The following is a 25,518-nucleotide window of genomic DNA, read 5'->3' on the forward strand; positions in this document are numbered from 1 at the left end:
CAGGGATGTGCAAGAGGCCAGAATTGGAGGAGAGGACAGATCTCGGACGGTTGCAGGGCATAGAAACATAGAAGATAGGAGCAGGAGTAGGCCATTTGGCCCCTCGAGCCTGCTCCGCCATTCAATGAGACCATGGCTGATCATCCAAACTCAGTACCCTGTCCCTGCTTTCTCCCCATATCTCTTGATCCCTTTAGCCTTAAGAAATATAATGGAAACATAGAAGATCAATAGAAACATAGAAGATATAATAGAAACATAGAAGATGGAGGAGATTACAGAGATAGGGAGGGGGCGAGGCCATGCAGGGATTTGAAAACAAGGATGAAAATTTTGAAATCGAGGCGTTGCTGGACCGGGAACCAATGTAGGTCAGCGAGCACAGGGGGTGAAGGGGCAATGTTCCTCATAGGCTGCGCAGGCTCTCTGCCGGTCCCGCGCAGCCCGGGACCGGCTTTTGCAATGTTAAAGTTCATGCGCATGTGAAATTATGAATGGGCCGCGCAGCCCCTTAAAGGGGCCGCGCACCAAAAAAAAAAAGTTACGGGAACACTGGTGATGGGCGAACGGGACTTGGTGCGAGTTAGGACACGGGCAGCAGAGTTCCGGATGAGCTCATAATTTATGGAGGGTGAAAGATGGGAGGCCCGCAGTGGAATAGCCGCATCTAGAGGTAACAAAGGCATGGATGAGGGTTTCAGCAGCAGATGAGCTGAGGCAGGGGCGGAGACAGGCGATGTTACAGAGCTGGAAGTAGGCGGCCTGAGTACAAGCAAGCACTCATCAGAGGCCGCTCAATTGCAATAGCTTTAATGACATTTGTGCAAGAAATTCCAGGGAAAAATAACAAGAAATATACAAACCATTTTCATTACATCGATTTCCCTTGTTGAAACGTGCAAGAAGTAGAATATACATGGCCCTTATAGTGCGATCACCACACACAAGTTGGGCAGTAACCTAACTGTTCTCCTGGGGAGTTATACATCAGATTGTCCCTGCTGACCAGGGTGGGGGGTCCAGTCCTTCAGCTGTTTCCACGCCCAGGAGTTGGTAAAGTACCGACTTAAAAAAATAATAATCCCAGCTGTAAATGTTCTGAGTTTAAGAAGTTACATCTCTGGCAAAACAACTTGAGCTTCTTAACTGAGATGGAACGGCTGACGTGCTTAGCGTGACATGGATAGAAGTCCGGGAGACATTTGGGACATTGAGATCCCTGTTACTAACGGTCTGGTGGAGGGGTGGGGTGGGGGGTGTGCATAGGAACAAATAGGTCAATAATCTTGTGTTGTTTGTGCCTGACACTTGTGTTGTCAAACCTTCCCGCTCGTTCATTTGAAGTGAGTCTCGTTCACGTTGCAGCTTAGCAATGTCACTCATTTCGACGTGTCTCTCGCTTAAAGCAAGCCCGCCTCGGTGTGTTTAAATGGGTATACAGTCCATCTCCTGCTTTGTAATGCTGAATCTGACTCCGAACATTTCCCTGATGTTGACGGCCCTGCGTGCCGTCACTGTGTGGTACAGGCTGCGGTTCTGCTGATTACTTCTCTTCTGTCTCCATTTCCTGAAAGTGCAAGAAACTGTGAATAATTCATGTGCCAGATACCCGTCTCCTGCACTCGCTGCAAGCTGTGCACTAGAGCAATTTTGCAAAAGAGTAATTTGTCTATCCTGGGGGGGTGGGGGGGGGGGGCAACACTTGAGTTGATGCAAAACCCTGCTGCCTAAATCCTAAGTCGCACCAAGTCCCCGTTCACCCATCACCCCGAGTCCCCGTTCACCCATCACCCCGAGTCCCCGTTCACCCATCACCCCGAGTCCCCGTTCACCCATCACCCCGAGTCCCCGTTCACCCATCACCCCGAGTCCCCGTTCACCCATCACCCCGAGTCCCCGTTCACCCATCACCCCGAGTCCCCGTTCACCCATCACCCCGAGTCCCCGTTCACCCATCACCCCGGTGATCTACATGGGCTAACAACGCCTCGATTTCAAAATTCTCATTATTGGCCTCTTCTCCATGGCCTCGCCCCCCTCCCTATCTGTGTAACCTCCTCCAGCCCCACAACCCTTCGAGATCTCTGCGCTCCTCCAATTCTGGCCTCTTGCGCATCCCTGATTATAATCGCTCCACCATTGGTGGCCGTGCCTTCAGCTGCCTGGGCCCTAAGCTCTGGAATTCCCTCCCTAAACCTCTCCGCTTCGCTACCTCTCCTCCTTTAAGACGCTCCTTAAAACCAACCGCTTTGACCAAGCTTTTGGTCACCTGCCCTAATTTCTCCTTATGTGGCTAGGTGTCACATTTTTTGTCTGATAACGCTCCAGTGAAGCACCTTGGAACGTTTTACTATGTTAAAGGCGCTATATAAATACAAGTCTTTTTTTTCTGTCCAGTCTAACACACAAACAATGGCGATATGGAGAGGTACCAGAGGATCGGAAGCACCTTTGAAACCAACCCCAGCATATGTTCCTGAAGAGATGGAGGGGAATTGAAGACTTGGGGAGGGGAGGGGAGCAGAGCAGGTCTTAGGATACAAGATGGAAAAATGTCAGTAGGATATTTACCGGCAAAGAACAACCAAGATCCCCCCTTCCACCCCCTCCTCCTCCTCCCCATCCCATCCTGGCTAGTGCATTCCTACGGACAACAACAGCAACAACTTGTTATAGCATCTTAAAGGAGGAACGAGGGAGGGAGAGGTTTCGGCAGGGAATTCCAGATCTTAGAGCTTTGGCGGCTGAAGGCACGGCCACCAATGGTGGAGCGATTAAAATCGGGGATGCTCAAGAGGGCCAGAATTAGCGGAGCGCAGAGATCTCGGAGGGTTGAGGGGCTGGAAGAGATTACAGAGATATGGACAAGTTGAATCAATTGTAATTACTCAGGTGCGCTTACCTGCAGTAGAAGTAAGTTGCAGCAATGATTACAAATAACGCAATGAGCAGGACCACCACGATGATAATGATCAGCGATGAACGTATAGTCCTATCTGGCTGCTGGCTCAGGAGCAGCAACTCCTCACACCGGTTTCCTTTGAAGCTGTCATTACACCTACGGAGGATATGAGTCTGAATGAGGCTATACGACGGGAAGACTGGGTGCGGCTAACTGGCATGATTCCAATGAGAATAGTCTGAGCGGATGATTTCTGGGGACCAATGGCACGTTCCCAAACCAGCGTGGGCAGCAGATCTACATGTGCCAGCAAAGGTTTTCACTCTTCAGTTGTCTGCCTCTGTTGAGCGCGGTGATCTCAATGCTGAAGGCACTGTGCTGGAACATAGAAACAGGAGGAGGCCAGTCGGCCCCTCGAGCCTGTTCCGCCATTCAATGGCCGATCTGTATCTTAACTCCATCTACCCGCCTCGGATCCCTAACCCTTAATACCCTTGCCTACAAAAAAATCTATCAATCTCAGCCCACCAGCCTCAACAGCTTCCTGGAAAGTGTGCGTGTGAGAGGACGGGATCTGACTTAGCTGTGATGGCTCCCACAGTTGAATAACTCGATGCCAAGAAAAAGACTGCCTGGTTTAAAATCCGACACGCATCCCCCTGCTGTGTCCCACTTGCACTTCCAACCTGTGTCAGACTGGTGTGAGGGTGAGATGAAGAGGGGTGGGAGGAGGCTGGTGTGGAGCGTAAACACCGGCATGGACCAGTTGGGCCGAATGGCCTGTTTCTGTGCTGTAAATTCTACGTAATTGCCAATTAGTGCTGTTAACTATGAGCAGTTCTGTGCTGTGAATTTGGACACTTCAGGAAACATAGAAACATAGAAGATAGGAGCAGGAGTAGGTCATTCGGCCCCTCGAGCCTGTTCCGCCATTCAATGAGATCATGGCTGATCATCCAAATTCAGTACCCTGTTCCTGCCTTCTCCCCATATCCCTTGATCCCTTTAGCCTTAAGAAATATATCTAACTCCTTCTTGAATATATTTAATGAATTGGCCTCAACTGCCTTCTGTGGTAGAGAATTCCACAGGTTCACCACTCTCTGGGTGAAGAAATTCCTCCTCATCTCTGTCCTAAATGGCTTACCCCTTATCTTTAGACTGTGACCCCTGGTTCTGGACTCCCCCGCCACCGGGAACATCCTTCCTGCATCTAGTCTGTCTAGTCCTGTTAGAATTTTATAAGTTTCAATGAGATCCCCTCTCATTCTTCTAAACTCCAGCGAGTATAAGCCCAATCGACCCAATCTCTCCTCACACGTCATTCCTGCCATCCCAGGTATCAGTCTGGTGAATCTTCGCTGCACTCCCTCCATGGCAAGAACATCCTTCCTCAGATAAGGCGACCAAAACTGCACACAACACCCAAACTGGGCTAAGGCGACTGATTTGATCTCGGCCCCCTTACAGTCAGCGTGGAAGGAGTAGGCTCTCACCCCCATTGGTCGGAGCGGGAATTGAACCCCGGGTCCCAGTTACCCAAAGAGGAAGAACCCGTTGCTGCGCCTTTGATCTACCCACGGAGCCACACACATCAGCTGTACGTGCAGTGACTCGGTCGGGGTCTGACCGCGATTCATTACACGCCGGAGACTGGACTACGTTTGACTTACCAGCAGAATAGGTTGGATGCCATTAGAATGTAGCAGGTGCCTCCGTTAAGACAGTAGGAACTGTACGCAATTGGGCAGAGCTCCCCGTGTGCTAACAGAATTAAAAGAGAAGACCCAAAAATTAGTGTACATCTTTTAAAAACAAACCACATAACGAGGCAGATAACAGGACTAGACAGACTAGATGCAGGATGTTCCCGATGGCGGGAGAGTCCAGAACCAGGAGTCACTGTTGTGTCTCCTTGTGTTCTTATATTATTATATATATTACAGACACTTTTAGTTCATTTTAGTTAGTGCTTTTACTTAGCTGTATTCTTGCTTTTGTTACAGTGCTGCCGCATGGTGCGGAGTGATACAAGATGTCCGACGCTGCACTGTGCATTGCCCGTGCACAGTGTGCCACATAGCAATATAACTACACCATTCCAAAGTAGTTCCATACCAAAGTAGTTCCATTTAACGATGTGATACTATAACAATGTAACATCCCTCTTTCTCAAAAAAACTAAAACATGAAATTTAACAATTTAAATTAACAAATATATCTAAACTATTATCATCAACTACAAAGAATCGTGAGTTTTTTTTTTAAATTTGCGATATCGCTCAGGTGGTTGGATGTTGTCCCTCCATCTTGTGGATTTGGTGGTGACCATTCCTCTCTGCAGTGTTTTGGTGTGTTCCGCTCTCGTTGTTGTTGCTGTCGCCTTTGGAGTTGGAGTGTGCATGCTCGTGGTTGTTTGATTTGTAGCGCTTGTTTCTGGTGTTGTACTGCTTGTGGTAGCTGGTGTTGTCAATGTTGCTGATGTTGTCTGCTGCTTATCCAGTTCAGGTGAAGGTCTGATGTGGAGTCTGTTCTGTCTGTATTGGTTACCAGGTTCAGTCTCTACGAAGTAGGATCTTGGAGTATCAGCTTTTCTAATGACCTTGGCTGGATTCCAGGTTTTCAACACCGGGTCTTGCACATGCACTGATTGTCCATTCAGCAATCCTGGTAGTGTCTTTGCATGTTTATCGTAATGTTTGCTTCCTACGATTTGTGCTTCTGCCAGCTTTTGTCTGAAGTCCTCCTGGTCCTGGGGAGGATGTATTTTTGCTGGTAGTGTAGTCTTAAACTTCCTCCCATTCAGCAATTCCGCAGGTGATTTCATGTTTGCTTTCAGTGGTGTTGATCTGAGTGATAGGAGGGCAAGGTCTTGGTCTTCCCCCATCTCACTACTTTTGATGAGAGTTCTCTTGACAGTCTGGATCTGTCTTTCGATGAACCCATGTCCCCTTGGGAAACGTGGGGATGAGGTTACTATTTTGAACCCATACTTTTCTGCCAGAGCTCTGAATTCACTCGATGTGAACTGGGTTCCATTGTCATAGATTACCTTTTCCGGGATTCCTTGTTCAGCAAACAAGCTCTTTGCAATCCTGGTGGTAGTTGTGGCTCTCAAGTCTTTCACCCTTCTCACAAAAGGAAACTTGGAATAGTAATCTGCCACTATGAGATACCATTCTTGATTGCACATGAAGAGATCTGCCCCAACAGTGTGCCATGGTCTTGACGGTATTTCACTAGGTATCATCTCCTCTTTCTGTTGTGCATTTCTGTATTTCTGGCATATACCACATGCAGAGACCATCTGTTCGATATTTTTGTACATGCCTATCCAGTATACAGCTGATCTGGCTCTCAGCTTGCATTTCTCCATTCCCATGTGGCCTTCATGTATGAGATGGAGAAGTTGTGTCTGCATCGTCTTTGGCACGATGATCCTCGATCCAGCAAGGAGAATACCATCTTCTACTGCAATATCGTCTTTAATCGTCCAGTATTGACGAATTGTCGCCTGTACCTGCTGGATTCTCTCCGGCCACCCCTGTATTACTTGTTGTGTGAGTAGTTGCAATTCCTCATCTTTGCTAGTCTCATCTCTGATTTGACTGAGCTTTGTAGGGGTAACACTCACTAGGTGGTGGATTTTTACTGTTAGGCCCTCCACCTCGTGTTTCTCATATGGTGACAATCGAGACAATGCATCTGCTAGCACCATTTCCTTTCCTGGCTTATATTTAAGCATGAATTCATAGCTTTGGATCCTTAGAAGTAGTCTTTGCAGTCTTGCAGGCGTTTTGCACAGATTCTTCTTATAGATCTGTTCTAGTGGACGATGGTCACTCTCTATTGTAAATCGCCTGCCATATAGGTATGTATGGAATTTCTCGTATCTGTACACTACTGCTAATAGTTCTCTTTCTATGTTGGCGTATCTCGTCTCGGCTGACGTCAAGGCCTTTTATGCGAAAGCTATCGGCTTTCCTTCCTGCACCAGAGCTGCCCCTAGTCCTCTGGTAGAAGCGTCTGTATTGGTTTGTATGTGGGTTCAATGACGACACATTCATGAAAGAGAATGACTTTTTATCTAAAGTATGTTCAACTCAGTTAACAGCATTACAGGAGACACCATCTTAGCGATCCATCTAAAACGAAACCAAAACTAAACTGCTTGTCTCTCACATGCCCTCTGCTGGTCAGGCATAAATAATCAATCAGGCAAATATGCTGGTAAGGCATAAATAATCAAACAGGCAAATACCATCACTATTTGCTGATATCATTACATCTCCCTTTCTTAAAACAAAAGTATTTTACTTTTATCTAACAACATGTTTTCTTTGTATTACTCTGCATTTTAACTGTAACACTTAATGAACTTACATTATCATTATCATTATATCAAGGTTTTTTAACCTTGTTTTGTGTGTTCACATGAAATATGTAAATACCTAGAACTTGAAGAAAGAATAAGATAACATTACTTCCTTCTATAACAAGAGTCCTTAAACTTGCTCAATGAGTCTCTCAGGAGGCTTCACGCGTCTTGAGGATTTTCTGATTGATTGTCCTTGAATCTGAGTTGTTGCCTCAGATGATGGTTTCTCAGCTGTGTGATCAGGTTGTTCAACAGTATCAGTCTTTTGACCTGCTGTGTGATCAGGTTGTTCAACAGTATCAGTCTTTTGACTTGCTGTGGCTGGTCCCATGAGAAGATCCCGACGATTTCTTCGCAGAACAGCACCCTCATCTGTCTGAATGGTGTATGATCTTGGTTGAACTTCACTCAGGACAGTTCCCTTCTGAGTCCATGTGTTTGTTTTGTCTTTGAACCTTACTTGGTCACCAGTGTGGAGTTCAGGTAGGTTTTCTGTTCCTCTGTCATAGTAGTACTTTTGCTTTTCTTTCTGTTGTTCTTTGAACTTCCTCACTTTCTCCCCCTCTTTTGTTTTCAGGAGGTTCTCCGGGATGGGTAGGTTTGACCTTAGCAGACGTCCCATAAGGAGTTGGGCTGGTGACATACCACACTCGAGCGGCGTTGTGCGGTATACAAGCATGCTCTGGTAGAAGTCAGTTCCACCGTCTTTTGCCTTGTACATCAGTCTTTTCACTGTCTGGACTGATTTTTCCACTAGTCCGTTGGACTGTGGAAAGTGAGGACTTGACGTTGTGCGGACAAAGTCCCACTCTTTGGCAAAGTGTTGGAAACTTGCATTGTAAAACTGGGGTCCGTTGTCTGTGAAGACCTCGCTTGCCACGCCATGTCTGGAGAATATGGCTTTCATACATGTTATCACAGCATCTGCAGTGGTGGTGTACAGTCTACAAACCTCTGGATACAGGGAGTAATAGTCTGTGACTACAAGATAGTCCTTCCCTTGACATACGAATAGGTCAGCGCCTACCTTCTGGTAAGGTCTGTCTGGCGCTGGGTGTGGCTTTAGTGGTTCTACCGGATTGCTTGCTTGATATTTCAGGCATATTGTGCAGTTTGACACCTCATTTGTCACATCTTGGTTGATTCGTGGCCAGTACATCACCTCTTGTGCTCTTTTCTTACACTTTTCGATTCCCAGATGTCCTCCATGGATCCTTTTTAGCATCTCTTTTCTCAGACTCTTTGGGATAACTATTTTACTTCCTTTGTAGATGATGTCTTCGCCCACTGATAGTTCCGCCCTGCAGTTCCAGTACTCTGCCATGTCAGGTGAGCAGTCTTGCTTCATGTTGGGCCATCCATCCAAGATGCTTTTCCTCAGTCGTCTCATTGTTTCATCTTTGTTTGTCTCAGTCTTTATGAGCTCCATTTTTGCATCTGCTATGGGCAGTGCACTTGTGATCATGTCCACGTAGGCGTTCACTTTTTCATCCATTTTGGTGTTTGCGGGCTCACTTGGGTCAACAGCTCTGGACAACGTGTCTGCTGTATACATCAGCTTACCCGGTGTGTACGCAACATTCAGTGTATAGCGTTGCAGCCTAATCATCATTCTTTGTATTCTAAGCGGACAGCTATTTAGTGGCTTTTGGAACAATGCAATCAAGGGCTTATGGTCAGTCTCTACACTGATTGCTTGTCCTGCCACAAACTGGTGAAATCTTTCACAGGCGTATGTGATGCTGAGCAGCTCCTTTTCTATTTGAGCATATCGCGTCTGTCATTGAGCGCGATGCATATGCAATAGGTTGCCAGTAGTCATATTTTTGCAGAAGAACGGCACCGAGCCCACTCTGTGATGCATCTGATGATATCTTGATGGGTCTCGCTGGGTCATAAAACCTCAGAACTGGTTCCTCTGTGAGCAGTTTCTTTAGATCGCTCCATGACTTCTCATGCTCATGATTCCATTCCCATTCTATGTTCTTTTCAGTTAGTCTTCTCAGTGGCGCCATCTTTTCTGAGAGGTTGGACATGAATTTACCCATGTAGTTGATCATTCCATTAAACCTCTGCATGTCCTTTTTGCATTGTGGCTTTGGCATATTCTCAATGACGGACACCTTTCTGGGATCTGGTCTGATGCCCTCACTGCTAAGGATATCTCCCACGAATGTCAGTTCTGTCACCCCGAGCTGGCATTTCTCTCTATTCAGCTTCAGGTTTGTTTTCCTTGTTGCTTCCAGCACTTTTTTCAGTCTCTCGTCATGCTCAGTTCTCGTGGTTCCCCATACTATGATGTCATCCATTGATGTATCAACTCCCTCCAGGTGCTCATAGGTCATATGGATAGTTTTGTGATACACTTCAGGAGCTGAGGCAATGCCAAATGGTAACCTTAGGAATCTGTATCTGCCAAATGGACTGTTGAACGTGCACAGTCTTGAACTTGCCTCGTCCAGTTTCATCTGCCAAAATCCTGATGATGCATCTAACTTGCTGAAATACTTTGCATTTGCAAACTGTGACATGATTTCCTCACGTGTAGGAAGCTTGAAGTGCTCTCTCTTTATTGCTCTGTTTAGATCTCTTGGATCCAGGCAAATTCTGAGCTTTCCATTCTTTTTGTCCACTACGACGAGGGAACTCACCCACTCAGTTGGCTCATCTATCTTCTGAATCACGTTCAGGCTTTCCATCCTGTCCAACTCTGCCTTCAGTTGCTTTTGAAGAGCAAACGGAACTTTTCTGCATGGATGTATGACCGTTGGCATACTTTTATCTACTCTGATCGTGTGTTCTCCTGGAAGGCAGCCTAGACCCTGAAATAGGTCGTTGTACTCTTTCATGAGTTCATCATAGACTGTCTCTCCTTCGCTTTCCACAACGAGAACTCTCTTTACCAGGTTCAGTCTCTCACAGGCTTTTAAACCTAGTATGGCCTGCACATCCTTTGGCACCACGATTAATGCTAGTGTGTGCTCTCTGTCCTTGTGTGTCACTTTGACAATGCATCTTCCTTTCACTGGTATATCAGTACCTGAGTATCCTGTCACTTTCACTTTTATTCCATGTATCTTTGGTCTGGGTCTAATTTTCTTAAAATCAGTCTCTGATATCACATTAACTTGTGCTCCAGTATCCAATTTAAATGGAATGTGTATGTCATTCACTTTTAGTGTCAACATCCAGTCTCTTGTTTCTTTTTTGTTTTCAGACACAACATCTACATAGAACTCCTCTATCTCGCTTTCATCTACTGCATGGACCTTGCTTTGCTGCGCTTGGTTCTTGCAGCAACGGGCATAATGGTTGTTATTGTTGCAACTATTGCATGTTTTACCATATGCTGGACACTTTTTTGGTGTATGCTGTGTACCGCATCGACTACATGACTTTCGATTGCCCCTTTCATTTTTGTTCGCTGGCCATGCCTCTTTTTTCACATTGGTGCTCTTTTTGTTAAACGGTTTGTGTCGGTTCTTACTCACTGCATCCACGTTGCAGCTACTGTCGCTGAACAGCTCCTTTGCCTGCAACTTCACAGTCTCTGTAGCCCTACACAGTGCTATGGCTTTTCCCAGGTCTAGATCTTGCTCTCTTAGCAGTCTTTCCCTTAGACCATTATCTGGAATACCACACACCAGTCTGTCTTTTATCAGCGAGTATGTCAGTCGCCCAAATTCACATGTTTTGCTTCGGTTTCTCAGTTTAGTCACATACTGATCAATAGTCTCTCCCGTTTTCTGTACACATGTGAAAAATCTGTGCCTCTCAAACATCACGTTATGTTTAGGTATGCAGTAGGCCTCAAACTGTTCCATTATTTTATCCAGCTTCATTTTGTCTCCATCAGCAGCGAATGTGAAGTTATTATACACCTCCAGCGCTTCATCACCCACGACATGTAAGAACACTGACGCTTTCATTTTATCACTTTTCTCGTCAGCTCCGATTGCCGCTAAATACAACTCCAAACGTTGTTTGAATCTCCTCCAATTTTCAGCCACATTACCTGTCAACTGAAGCTTCGCCGGTGGGAGTAAACCTTCCATTTTTTCACTTCGTTAGCTATTCTCCAATGGTAAGTAACGATGTTCTCTTTTGGCTTGCTAATATGTGGAGAGCTGATTTAACTTCAGATTTTTTCTCTTCATCTCTTTCAATCACTTCTTCTGACACCATGTATTGGTTTGTATGTGGGTTCAATGACGACACATTCATGAAAGAGAATGACTTTTTATCTAAAATATGTTCAACTCAGTTAACAGCATTACAGGAGACACCATCTTAGAGATCCATCTAAAACGAAACCAAAACTAAACTGCTTGTCTCTCACATGCCCTCTGCTGGTCAGGCATAAATAATCAATCAGGCAAATATGCTGGTAAGGCATAAATAATCAAACAGGCAAATACCATCACTATTTGCTGATATCATTACAGCGTTTACTTGCAGAGTGACTGGTTTTCTTCTGTCATAATATGACAGACTTGTTTCCTTGCACAATAGTTCTTGAAGTTGTTTGAAATTCCTTTTGTGTGATTCAGACCATTGGTATTCGGCGTCTTCTTTCAATAGCTCTCTGAGATTTGTTGTATGTTCCGACATGTGTGGGATGAAAGAACTCATGTATTGGACCAAGCCGAGGTAACTCCTCAGCTCTTTCTTACCTTTGGGTGGTTTCATTTCAGCACTCGCCGCAATCTTCTCTGGACTTGGCTTGACTCCCTCTGGTGTATAAATCATACCGATGAATTGGCATTCCTTGACTTTAACTATGCACTTATCTGCATTTAACTTGATGTCAGCCTTCCTGGTATGCTCCATGGCCTCATGTAGGTGCATGTCATGGTCTCTTTCATCTGCTCCATAGATCTGAATATCATCAGCTATTCCTATAGCTCCTTCACAGCCTCTGTATGTCTCGTCTACTTTCTGTTGAAAGATATCATGACTGACCTTTAACCCGAATGGTAGCCTCAGGAATTTGTAACGCCCAAATGGTGTGTTGAATGTTGTCAGTGTTGTTGATTCCTCATCCAACTTCACGTTCCAATATCCATTTCTGGTATCTAGTTTTGAGAAAACCTTGGCTCCTGCCAGTGATGGCGTAATCTCCTCTAGCGTTGGGGTGGGATAGTGGTCCCTCTTTATTGCCTGGTTTAGATCTTTGGGGTCCAAACATATTCTGAGACACCCGTTTGGCTTTTCTCGTACCACAATTGAGTTTACCCAGTCTGTGGGTTCAGTGACCTTTACGATCACTCCCTTTTCTTCCATCTCCTTTAGCTCTCTTTCAAGCTTTGTCTTCAGCTCGATGGGTACTTTTCGTGGAGCATGGATAACGGGCTTTACCTCTGGTTCGATGGTGATGTGGTATTGGAAATCTCCGAAACATCCCACTGTATCATCGAAACATTCCGGATACATGTCTATCAAGTCTTTTTTACTCTTGATTTGTGGGCGGTTCTCCAGTGGGGTGTTGCTGTCTATCTTCAGTGGCGTTTCCGTCAGCTCGTGATGCACTGAGATCAATCTCAACTTCTCGCAGCTGTTTAATCCCAGGATCGCTGGCCCCTCAGTGTCGGTGACATAGAACATGCAGTTGATGTTCTTTCTTTTATGTGTCCCTTTGATAAAGGTTACTCCAAGTTGTTTAATCTCACTCCCCCCGTATGCTGTCAGCGTGACATTACTTGCCTTTAAACAACCGCTTTTCGGGTAACCATCTTCTCTCAGGTTTTCGGGAAAGATCTGCTGGTACAGTCTCAATGGGAGAATGTTGCTCTGAGCCCCTGTGTCCAGCTTCAACTTTAAGTTGATGGTTGTGGGCCGACCTTTGACCTTTATTTTGATTTGGATGATGGTGTGCAATTCTCTCCTCGGAGTATTTTCCGCTCTGGACATCTCGTGAAGCTGTATCTTTATGGTTTCGATGTTTAGTGCATTGTCGTGATCATCATCATCATCCTGCTCATCCATGGCATGGATATTGTGTTTCTTTCTCTGGTTCTGCTGTCCGCCTTTGTTTTTGATGTATGTTCCTCCTTTGTTCTACACCTCTTTTCCCAGTGGTTTAGTTTGCCACATGCATTGCAGCTTGTTCCATATGCTGGACATTTCCTCTTGTCTGTGTAATCGTGCGGTCTTCCACAATTTCTGCACGTTTCCCCCGTTGTCATGTGCATGTCTTTGTGTGTTGTACTTTTCTCTCACTGCATGCACTCTGTTGTCCGTCTCAGAAGCCGTCCGCATGTCAGCCGTTTGAGAAATCAGCGTTTTCTTTTGCTGCTTCATGGCTTCATGAGCTCTCGCAGTATCTATAGCCTCTGTTATTCCGAGCTTTTCTTTTCCTATCAGGGCTTTTTGTACCTCTACATGCGCTGACCCCCATATTAGCTGGTCCACAAGCCTTTCCTCCATTTCCTTAAATTTACACTTGCTGGCTTCATTTCTCAGCCTTGTCAGGAAATTGTCAGCTGTTTCACCGGGTTCCTGTCTTAGACTCTGGAATTTGTATCTGTGTATACGGTGATTGGATTTAGGCTCTAGATGGTTGCTGAATTTATCAAAAATTGTCGCTGGGTTTTCCTTTTCCTCTTCAGTCAAACTCCAGCTATTATACAAATCTAGGCCTTTTTCTCCTGTCCACAACAGAATGTAACTAACCTTTTCCTCGTTGGTAGCACCCTTCAGGAAGCTTTTGAATGTAAGCTCACATTTCTGTTTGAACTTGCGGAATGCTTCTACTATATCGTCGGCTTCCCAGTTCATGAGGGGTTGCATTTGCACAGTCAGTGCAGCGGCAGCCATCATTTTAGTTTCCCGTACGATTCACTTTCAATCACCGCAGACACCGGCACTCACAATCAGCTCATAAAATCACTTTTCATCTTATTTGTAGTTCGTATAGCAGAATTTGTACTCACTTATACCACTGCCACCATGCTGTGTCTCCTTGTGTTCTTATACTATATATATTACAGACACTTTTAGTTCATTTTAGTTAGTGCTTTTACTAAGCTGTATTCTTGCTTTTGTTACAGTGCTGCCGCATGGTGCGGAGTGATACGAGATGTCCGACGCTGCGCTGTGCACTGCCCATGCACAGTGTGCCACATAGCAATATAACTACACCATACCAAAGTAGTTCCATACCAAAGTAGTTCCATTTAACGATGTGATACTATAACAATGTAACAGTCACAGTCTAAGGATAAGGGGTAAGCCATTTAGGACAGAGATGAGGAGGAATTTCTTCACCCAGTGAGTGGTGAACCTGTGGAATTCTCTACCACAGAAGGCAGTGTAGGCCAATTCATTAAATATATTCAAGAAGGAGTTAGATATATTTCTTAAGGCTAAGGGGATCAAGGGATATGGGGAGAAAGCAGGGACAGGGTACTGAGTTTGGATGATCAGCCATGATCTCATTGAATGGTGGAACAGGCGCGAGGGGCCGAATGGCCTACTCCTGCTCCTATCTTCTATGTCTATGTTTCTATGTTTTCCCTTTTACATTGGTATTCTATTGGCTATTCCACAAAGGCTGGAGTAGTTCACCACTTGTACAGTGCGGCAGTACAGAACTCTGCTAAAGTTGCTTTTTATACATGGTGCACATTTATTTCAAATCCTGAGAAACTAGTATAAGTAGTGCAAGCGTTCACACTACTAACTCCAGTTCCCTTATCGGGCAGCAGGAACATAGACCCACGAAGATGATTCAGCCACCGGGGATGAGGACACTGGATTTAAGCAGTGTAAACACCAGGGGCTGGGCAGCACTCTCCTGGAATGCAATCTAAAACAAGATCCAACCTTTATCAGTCACTGGGTTCGGCCCCAGCTGGAGTATGGCATCCCAATTCTGGGCATCACACTTTAGGAAGGATGCCAAAGCCTTGGAGAGGGCGCAGAGGGAGATTTACCAGAATGGCACCAGGGATGAGGGACTTCAGTTGTGTGGAGAGACTAGAGAAGCTGGGATTTTTTTTCCTAGAGCAGAGACGGTTAAGAGGAGATTTAATAGAAGTGTTCAGAATTATGAAGGGTTTTAATAGCGTAGATAGGGAGAAACTGTTTCTACTGGCAGGAGGGTCGGTAACCAGAGGACACAGATTTAAAATAATTGGCAAAAGAACCAGTGGGGAGACGAGGAAAGTTTTTTTTAATGCCGCGAGTGGTCAGACCAAAAATTGACACCGATCTAAAGAAGGAGACATTAAGACAATTGACCAAAGCTTGGTGAAAGGGCTGATGTACAAAGACTACTAAGCACTTGGTTTGAGTATAAAACAAGGCTTTAATCAACTGTTTCACAACCATGAGATTCTAGTTACATCACTAGTTCCTGGTTACAGAAACACCCTGAGCAAGCTGGGCCCACGCCCGAGTATTTATACTCCTTGGACGGCGCCACCAGCTGGCCGCCCAGTGTTACTTCATGAGTCATGATAAGATTCATGACAAGGGGTAGGTTTTAAAAAGGGTCTTAAAGAAAGAAAGACTTGCATTTATATAGCGCCTTTCACAACCTCAGGATGTCCCAAAGCACTTTACAGCCAATGAAGTACTTATTGAAGTGGAGTCACTGTTGTAATGTGGGAAACAGAAGACAGAGAGAGGAAGAGGTTTAGGGAGATAATACCAGAGCTTAGGGCCTACATAGCTGAACACACGGCCGTCAATGGTGGGGCGAAGGAAAGGTGCGATGGTCAAGAGGCCAGAGTTGGAGGAGCGCAGAGATCTGTGGGGCTGGAGGGAGGTAACAGAGATAGGGAGAGACGAGGCCATGGAGGGATTTGAACATGAAGATGAGAATTTGAAAATAAAGGCGGACAGAGACCAGGAGCCAATGAAGGTCAGCCAGCACGGTGGTGATGGGTGAACGGGACAATGCGAGGTAGGATATGGGCAGCAGAGTTTTGGATGAAATTAAATTTATGGAGAGTGGAAGATGGGAGGCTGGCCGGGAGAGAATCGGAATAGTTGGGTCTTTCATCAACCATGCTCAAACTGTCCTATGATTAACTCTGCCTCGTCTACCTCTTGACTCCTTCTTGATTCGCCAAAGGTAAATTGGACTCAGTCTTTAAGATTTGTTACAAACAATGGATGGATGTATTTACCTGCCATTGGAAACTATTTGCTAAACGGATCTGGTTTGTGGTGCAGATCGTTTGTTAGATTGCCAAAGAAGCCAGTTGTGAAATTCCAGAAGTGGTTACTGTGGTAAGGGTTCTTATCTTAGGATGACACAGAACTGGTCGATAAAATGTCAGTTATCTACAATATCGGGTGTTGATACTTAGCAACCGGATTCAATCTAGTTGTCAAAGCAACTGTGATGTGATCAGCAACAACATCCCAGAGAGTAGCGAATCTCAGGAATGTGTTGTCTGCTGGCGCGGTAAGTGCCGAAACTCAGCACACCTTCAAGAGGGAGATGGACTGGTTCGGGACTGGGGCAGAGATTGCATCATATAGAAGGTGAGTGGATTAACAGATACCTGTAACATGGTCAATGTGATCTCCCGGAGTGGTTTCGATCACCTGAGGTGGGGCGGAGAGGAATTCTCCAGAGTTTTCCCCCCCAACCATTGGCCCTGGTTTTTATTCTTATTCTTTGCCTCTCCCAGGAGATTAGATTGTTGTAGGTGAGGGGAGGGAGGGTGGGTGTGTAGGAAGTGTCTGGTCCTAATGCTCCGGCCAACATGAGTGTGGGCCAGGCTTGATGGATCAGCTGGTCTATTGCTGCCCGTCATTTTCCGATGTTCGTAATTAAGTAAGAGCAAAAATAAGAATATGCAGGGATGGGTAGAAGGTCTCCTAGGAAAAAGAATTACACAATCCCAGTGCTTCACCTTGTTATTTAATTATTAGGCTCACTCAGGACTGCCGTTGCAGGAAATGGAAATACCACACTGATGCAATAAGGAGTGGTCTGACTGCCTGGTATCCAACCCATTAAAAAGATGACCCGCGAGTGCTTGACACTGACACTGGATGTGAAATACAGAAAGACCAGCACTGACGTTCCTCACCTCATGAACCCATAATGTATCTCAACAGAAACAGTGGGAGGACCTTACAGGGAACACAAAGCCACTGTTTAGCTATAGAAGGGAACCTTGCATTTATATTGCACAGCTTCACATCTTCAGTGACAATGCCGGCAATTTACGCACAGCAAGATCCCACAAACGGCAAACGAGATGAATTGCCAGTTAATCTATTTTCGGTGGTGTTGGTCGAAGGAGGAATATTGACCAACACACTGGGAGAACTCCCTGCTCTGTTACCAGAAGTGCCACAGGATCTTTTACATCCACTTAAGTAAGAAGACAAGGCCTCGGTTTAACGTTTCATCTGAAAGACGGCACCTCGGGCAGTGCAGCGCTCCCTCAGTCCTGCACTGAGAGTGTCAGCCTGGATTATGTGCTCAAATTCTAGAGTGGCTTGAACCCACGTCCTTTTGACTCTGGGTGCTTCCAACTGAGCCAAGCTGACATCATTTATATCTTTATTACATTCTCCAATCCTTGCGTGTCAGTCTAACATATGTTACCAGTTCCTCTGTCTATTTTTAAATAACCAATAGATAAACATGTTCATGTGTTTTGAAGGGGGAGGAAAGGGCGGGGTCACACCCCATAGCCACAGGTAATCATGAATTAAAAGAAGAAAGACTTGCATTTATATAGCGCCTTTCGCGATTTGAGACCAATTCTTTAACTATATTCAAGAAGGAGTTTGATATATTTCTTAAGGCTAAAGGGATCAAGGGATATGGGGAGAAGGCAGGGACAGGGTACTGAATTTGGATGAGCAGCCATGATCTCATTGAATGGCGGAGCAGGCTTGAGGGGCCGAATGGCCTACTCCTACTCCTATCGTCTATGTTTCTATGATCTCAGGACGTCCTAAAGTGCTTTACAGCCAATGAAGTACTTTTTAGTGTAGTCACTGTTGTAATGTAGCCAATTTGTGCACTCCCACACACAGCAATGTGATAATGACCAGATCATCTGTTTCTGGCAATGATGATTGAGGGATAAATATTGGCCAGGGCACCGGGGAGCTTAGGGACTACACAGCTTTACAGCCAATGAAGTACTTTTGAAGTGTAGTCACTGTTGTACTGTAGGAAACGCAGCAGCCAGTTTGCGTCTCACCCAAAAGACAGGATGAGATGTTCGAAATTGAAGATCCAATGTGCCAGCCAGTGATGAAGTTCCTGCACAGAAGTGACAGGGAGCACAGACTTACTTCCCCCCCTCCCCCCCTGCACCACTGTATCCCTGCGGGATTGTGTGCCTGTGAGAGCACTGCTTGAGGACAGGAGTAGGGATGGGAGGAGTGGGTGGGTTGCAATTCACCCCACTGAGAGGGGTAGGCCAGCAACACTCACTGCTTAGGCTCGCGCAGGGCGACTGGCCTCTTGGGCAAGGTACCAGGGGCGATTCTGCCCCTGTGAAACCGTGACCCAGTGAGGGGTCAGCACTTTGGTGAAGTGGGGGTTGGGGGGGGGGGGGGGGGAAATGTTTAAAAAATGAAGCATCTGTTGCTGGACTGCAAGTCCAGCCTGACATGAATCAACTTCTTATCGTGTCCACGGACAGTCTATATATAGCCCAGCCAGAACTGGACACATTTTTGCGCCTTGTTGTTGAATTCGGCAAGATCTGCAACAGTGCAGGGTTCCTCTAATGATGGGCATTGTAGGAGATGTTGCATAGTCTGTGCCTCAGTTCCACATTCACAAGTTGTCGGGCTGGTTGAATATCCCCATTTGCTTAGTGACACCTTTGAGCAACCTACACCGGTCCTAAGTCTGTTAAGGCACTTCCAGGTTGCCCAGTTGCAATTAGCTCCTGGGGGAAGGCTTTCATCAAGTAAAATTTCCATCGCTGGGGGTTGTTCAAGACTGGCGAGCCGGTCTTTCCACAAGGCGATGCGGGCTTCAGATGAGGTTGATTGTAATGGAACAACACTGTTCATGAAGCTCTTTCTTGACTTTAGGCGGCTGGGTGTAGGTGTATGACAATGCAGAGGGTGTCTCTCATCTGATGTTTGACGGAGTCGCTCTTTCTTGCTGGCTACCGTTCTTCTTATATCAGGGGGAGCGATACCCGCCTGTTGGTGTTTGTTGGTTTTAAGCAACCTGTGATAAATCGGCAGCTTGCATTCAGAACGGCATCCATCTTCTTGGCATGAGTAGACCTTTCCCATGCAGGGCAGGTGTATTCGGCAGTGGAATAGCAAAGAACAAGTGCAATGATTCAACTGAGTGGCCTGCGGGTGGCACTGTCCAGGGAGAGTATAAATACTCGGGCACGGGCCCAGCTTGCGCAGGACATTCTTAACAGGGACTAGTGAAGGACACAACTGGACCTCCATGTTGTAAAACAGTTGATTAAAGCTTTGTTTAATGCTTAGACCAAGTGCCTAGTAGTTTTCTTACCTCACAACCCATACTTATAAACAACATCTTCCAATAATATGGCCAAGGTTATGAATTCCAATATAGTTTGGAATTCCTTTGTTTTCCATGGAGCGATACACAATCTCATCCCACTAATCCCATTTGGCACCAGCATTCCTTACCTGGTGGCACCATGTCCCTGTGATCCTTTTTGATCTGCGATAACCTTCCTACAAAACAATAAAAGATAATTTTAGACGGATAATCCAGTCTCACTCAGCATTTTGTCAAACCACGGCAGTGAAAGCAGTCCGCTTGGGAAAGGGAGAAGACGAGACTAATGTTCTGGGTGGCATTTGATGGAGAGTTTTTGTTATCCTGTGCCCTTGTGTGGAACCTATTTAGAACACAACAACTTGCATTTGTATAGCGCCTCTAACGTAGTAAAAGGCATTTCACAGGAGCGATTATCAAACAAAATTTGACACCAAGCCACACAAGAAGATATTAGGGACAGGTGATCAAAAGCTTGGTCAAAGAGGTAGGTTTTGAGGAACATTGTAAAGGAGAGGGTTGGAGAGACGCAGCGGTTTAGGGAGGAAATTCCAAAGCTTAGGGCCTCGGCAGCTGAAGGCACGGCCGCCAATGGTGGAGCGATGAAAGTCGGGGGATGCGCAAGAGGCCAGAATTGGAGGAGCGCCGAGATCTCAGAGGATCGTTGGCCTGGAGGAGGTTACAGAGACAGGGAGGGGCGGGGGGGGCGAGGCCGTGGAGGGACACGTCCCATTTGGACCCCAGAGCCAAGGCAGGTGTTGAATGGGGCCTGACCTCTATTATTAATTCATGCTTTCTTCTTGGGCATATGAGATGATATTGAGTCCTCGTGGAATGGCTGTATTGGATCAGTCCTGCGGCTGATCTCAGCGTTCGCTTGAGGACACATCTCTGACTTGGAGTATTTGTGCCTTTTAAGAGAAGAATTGTAAACCCAGAAGGAATGCTGAGAAAGAAATGCCCTTTATCAAACGAGGCCAGCCCATGAGCCTCCTCTTCCAATTTCCTTCCCTTCCTGTGTGGAACACATTTGACCTTTAATGAGTCCCTCAACTATGGGCCGTAGCCAAGGTCAGGTGCCCACCATCCCACAACACAGCTCCTTTTCTCTCTCTCTCAACAGTTCACCCCTTCCTTCCTCTCCTGAAGTCATTAACTCTTCCCGTGCACACCCTTATCCCAGGGATGAGCCTGGAGGCTGAGGGTCAGCGGCCTATTTGGTCCAGCAGGTTGTTCCCACCTTGAGCCTGATCCTGACCCTCGCCAACATCCACACATGCTCATTCTAGCGAAAGTCATTGAAGTCCACACACAGAGTGTGAGTTCTGGCTGACCGTGGGTGAGCTACTCGCTGGACAGACCCTTAGGGACCCCTCGCAATGACACTGCTTATGTTTCAATGTTGCTTCTGATTCAATTACCCAATAAAAAGAGCAGCTTCTTTCTCAACAGTTTACAATAGGTGGAGCAGAGAAAGACCACGATGAAACAACACTGATTTCTCAAACGTTTTGACACAAAGATGTTGAGTGCAATTTTTCTCCTGAAGTTTACTCAATGGTTAGAGTTCTATAAATGTATTGGACTTTTACTTTGTACTTTTCCAATTCTCTCCTCTCATTGGACTTTGGTCCCGTGCTCAGGCCCTTCCCTCGTGTGAGCTTAGTCTTGCCAGCAAATTAATCAAAAGTTGGGAGCATCGTCGCTAAGCCTGTTCTCAGCCAGCATATTGCCGGCAAAGTCACTGGATTACAATCAAGAGCAGGAACCCTGGCTTTTTTCCCCCCCCCCTCTTAGCAAGCCAACTGCTGTCCTGGCTAAGAGAAAGAAAGACATGCATTTATATAGCGTCTTTCACAACTTTAGAACATCCCAAAGTGCTTTACAACCAATGAAATACTTTTTGGAGTGTAGGTCACTGTTGTAATGTAGGAAACACGGCAGCCAATTTGCGCACAGCAAGCTCCCACAAACAGCAACGTGATAATGACCAGATCATCTGTTAATTAGTGATGTTGGTTGAGGGATAAATATTGGCCCTAGGACACCAGGGAGAACTCCCCTGCTCTTCTTCGAAATACTGAGAGGGCAGACGGGACCTCGGTTTAGCGTCTCATCTGAAAGACGGTACCTCCGACAGTGCTGCACTGAGGTGTCAGCCTAGATTTTTGTGCTCAATTCTATGGAGTGGGACTTGAACCCCATGACCATCGGACTCACAGGCGAGAGTGGGACCCACTGAGCCACAGCCGAGAACTGAACTGAAGACCTACTGGACTGCACGGCTTAGGACTACAATGAGTGGAGCCTCTCCCCACTAGACAACCGGGGGAAGCTCCATATAGCAGTCACCTTTCTCACTACAGGAAACTTTCGATTTACCGTCACCTAAATAACTGGAAATCTTGGTTAACCGGCAAAATTCAGGAGTAGGTTCAGGTAACTTTTATTACTTGCCTTCCTCCGTCTGTTGCTGTGCAAGGGTGTGGCTGCAGCTGTTGCTAAGCTACAGAGACGCTTGCAACTTGTGGCCATTGTTCTAAACCTGTTGCTAAGCAACAGGGTTTGTTGCTTTATACGGCGCTCTCCGCTCCGTATCTTTTACTATAGCTTTCGGTTATCCGGAATTTTTGATGAACCGGCACCACATAGGTCCCGTCCGTGCCGGATAAAAAAAAGTTTCCTGTACTACAAAAAGAAAATACTGCAGATGCTGGAAATCTGAAATAAAAACAGAAAATGCTGGAGATACTCAGCAGGTCAGGCAGCATCTGTGAAGAGAGAAACAGAGTTAACGTTTCAGGTCGATGACCTTTTGTCAGAACTGGAAAAAAGCAGGAAATGGAACAGATTTTTAAGCAAGTTTAGGGGCTGGGAAAGCGGGGAGGGGATGAAAGAACAAAAGGGAAGGTCTGTGATAGGATGGAAGGCAGGAGAGGTTAAGAGACATTAAGAGATACTCAAGGCAAAAGGAGATGGTAATGGGACAGGTTAAGAAACAAAGGATGGCTCTAGATGGAGTGTAAATTGCGCTGGCAGAATGATAGACAGCTGCCATGTGGGAGAGAAGAAAAGAAGACACAAACAACAACAAAAAAGTGTGGAAAAAAATATATATGATAGAGGCCGAAGTTTTGATCTGAAATTGTTGAACTCTATGTTGAGTCCAGAAGGCTGTAAAGTGCCTAATTGAAAGATGAGGTGCTGTTCCTCGAGCTAATGCTGAGCTTCAGTGGAACAGTGTAAGAGGCCGAGGACAGAGAGGTCAGAGTGGGAGTGGAGCAGAGAATTAAAGTGACATCGACCGGACACTACTCCCATCACAGGAGATCACTTTGCCCATTTCACAGTGACAGAAATTGACACGCAGACACCACTGCGTAAATTGCACCGTCGAAAGATCGGTCAAACCCAAACTACAATAAAGCAGCAGATGTTCGGTACTTACTTTTAACGCAGTCCGCAATCAGTGATTGCACCTCTGTGGATCCTCAGCCCACGATATAATCAGTTCTTGGTTGTGTCATTGTTGTTTGGCAGGTGCGTGTGAAACCCGAGTTCAGATTCCGCCCACCCTCGCCAAGGGGATTATTTGTGAAAGAGATTTTCCACGCCTTTAATCGAAGAATGCATCAGTCTAGGTACAGCAACACTGTGCAGGCTAAACAGCGAAACAACACACGGACTTCTCAGTCACGGCACAACCAAACAGTGAGCTCAAGAAAACAAAACTTGGCTAATATTGCTTTGCTAAGTTTTAACTCTGAAACTCACAACTTGTTCTGGGCGGACCTAGGCTTTGGTATTTTCAGTAATACTTCCTTGTTCTTACATTCTTTAGCTTACCTGATGGCCCAGTGAGATCAGATCACTCAAATCTTTCTCCTTTTGTTACTATTCTCCCACATTACAACAATGACTCCACTTCAAAAAGTACTCCGCTGGCTGTAAAGCGCTTTGAGATGTCCGGTGGTTGTGAAAGGCGCTATATAAATGCAAGTCTTGCTTTCTTATCCTTTCTTTTGAGGGCAGAGCAAGGAGGGAATTTGAGAAAATGTTAAGAGAAAACACAAAGAACACAGCAGTGTTGGAATGTGAAGAGAACTTTCCCACGGAAGACTTTTACCCGAGGCAGTTGGGTTTTGGAAATCACATTTACAACATTGTACATGGGCCTTTCATTAAGACATGCCAATGTGTAACTAGTTAGTACATGCAACAGCAGCCTGTGTTCGACAGGTTTGTGCGGTAACCGCAGTTAAACAAACTTGTTTTACCCCAACAAAGTTAGAGCATAAGATTTTTAAGTGACAGGAAAAGGTCATTAAGCCCAGAACATGCAGCCCTTCCCATAGATCCCCAATCCGAATTCCACCGTCTCACCGTCTCCCTCAATCCTTTCCTCTTTCTCCAGAAATGTTCCTAATTGCTTTTCGATCCCATTTATAGTCTGCAATCCAATAGTTTTCCCTGGTAACTTATTCCACAATCATAGGCACAATGGCTGGCAAAATGCTGGAGGTTCAACCCACACAATGCTCCACCTCACACATTACACCATCCAAACACAATACTCCACACACACAATACTCCACTCACACACGCACACACACAATACTCCACACACACACACACACAATACTCCACACACACACACAATACTCCACACACACACACAATACTCCACACACACACACAATACTCCACACACACACAATACTACACCCACACACAATACTCCACACACACACAATACTACACCCACACACAATACTCCACCCACGCACACACACAATACTCCACCCACACACAATACTACACACACACACACAATACTCCACCCACACACAATACTACACACACACAATACTACACACACACACAATACTCCACGCGCACACACACAATACTCCACACACACACTACTCCACCCCACACACACAATACTCCACCCACATGTCTTGTTTTGCACACTTTGTACAAAAATAATAAATTGCAGGACAGCGGAGTATTACAGTTTAAACTCTTTTAATGAAGCATCAGGTCTGATCTGACTCACAGCAGTACAGCACCGTGTGGACAAGATGCAGTCAGGACCCTGGGTCTTCCAAAACAATAGCAGTCCTTACAGATGCCTGCAGGCCAATGACAACTCAGCATGTGATCACATGTGAATATAATAGGTATTCCTTACAGATGTCTGCGGGCCAATGATAATTCAGTATGCAAATGTTACATCCCCTTTCTTTTAAAAGAAAAATGTTATGCATTACTTTTGAACCTTTCTTCTACATAATGTTCTCAGTAGCATCAACATATAAGTAAACTCAACATGTAACTAGCACTGAAAACATCTCAACGTTTCAATAACGATGTACAGTTTTTTTAGGGCAGCGATCTGCCTACACCCTTTGGCAGTTCACAAGTCAAGGATAACTCTAGGCTTGACCTCTGGTCGGAATGACGGTGTTGTTCCTTGGTGTTCAGGTGGTGCCTGCGATTGCGGCGGTACACCTGTCCTTCTGGGGTGCGGACATGATACGATCGCTCAGTGTCAGCTGGCTGGATGACGACTGCTGGCTTCCGGTAGTCATGCTCCTGGATTCTGATGGATTCTCCATTGTGCAGCGGCGGCAGTAGTCTAGCTGACCTGTCATAGTATCTCTTTTGGTGTTGCTGTCTCTGTACACGTTTTGCATGCACTTGCTTGCAGCTGACAACCTGCCAGGGCCTGTCTGGGATACGGTGAGGTAT

At 45.8% G+C, this 25,518-nt stretch overlaps 1 protein-coding gene across 1 annotated transcript; it reads right to left on the reverse strand.

Moving 5' to 3' along the window:
• Positions 1 to 789: 789 nt before the first annotated feature.
• Positions 790 to 24,858, reverse strand: nrg4 (neuregulin 4). Its single transcript, XM_085972025.1, has 6 exons — positions 24,721 to 24,858; positions 23,213 to 23,425; positions 19,893 to 19,940; positions 4,576 to 4,666; positions 2,903 to 3,058; positions 790 to 1,567 (listed from the first exon to the last, which is right to left on the reverse strand). The coding sequence occupies exons 3-6, from the start codon at positions 19,903 to 19,905 to the stop codon at positions 1,426 to 1,428; spliced, it is 402 nt and encodes a 133-aa protein (XP_085828151.1). The 5' UTR covers positions 19,906 to 19,940; positions 23,213 to 23,425; positions 24,721 to 24,858; the 3' UTR covers positions 790 to 1,425.
• Positions 24,859 to 25,518: the final 660 nt, after the last annotated feature.

Source organism: Somniosus microcephalus, chromosome 32 (genome assembly GCF_052327205.1).
Source record: "Somniosus microcephalus isolate GS21.2 chromosome 32, FLI_Smic_1.0, whole genome shotgun sequence".
NCBI classification, from domain to species: domain Eukaryota; kingdom Metazoa; phylum Chordata; class Chondrichthyes; order Squaliformes; family Somniosidae; genus Somniosus; species Somniosus microcephalus.

What these genes read in the sequence shown, in the direction of transcription:
- nrg4 (XM_085972025.1), bottom strand. An exon ending in GCATCCAACCTATTCTGCTG is followed by an intron (nt 3,059 to 4,575) that starts GTAAGTCAAACG and finishes TATCCTCCGTAG; the next exon opens with GTGTAATGACAGCTTCAAAG. An exon ending in GCAACTTACTTCTACTGCAG is followed by an intron (nt 1,568 to 2,902) that starts GTAAGCGCACCT and finishes TTGCACTTTCAG; the next exon opens with GAAATGGAGACAGAAGAGAA.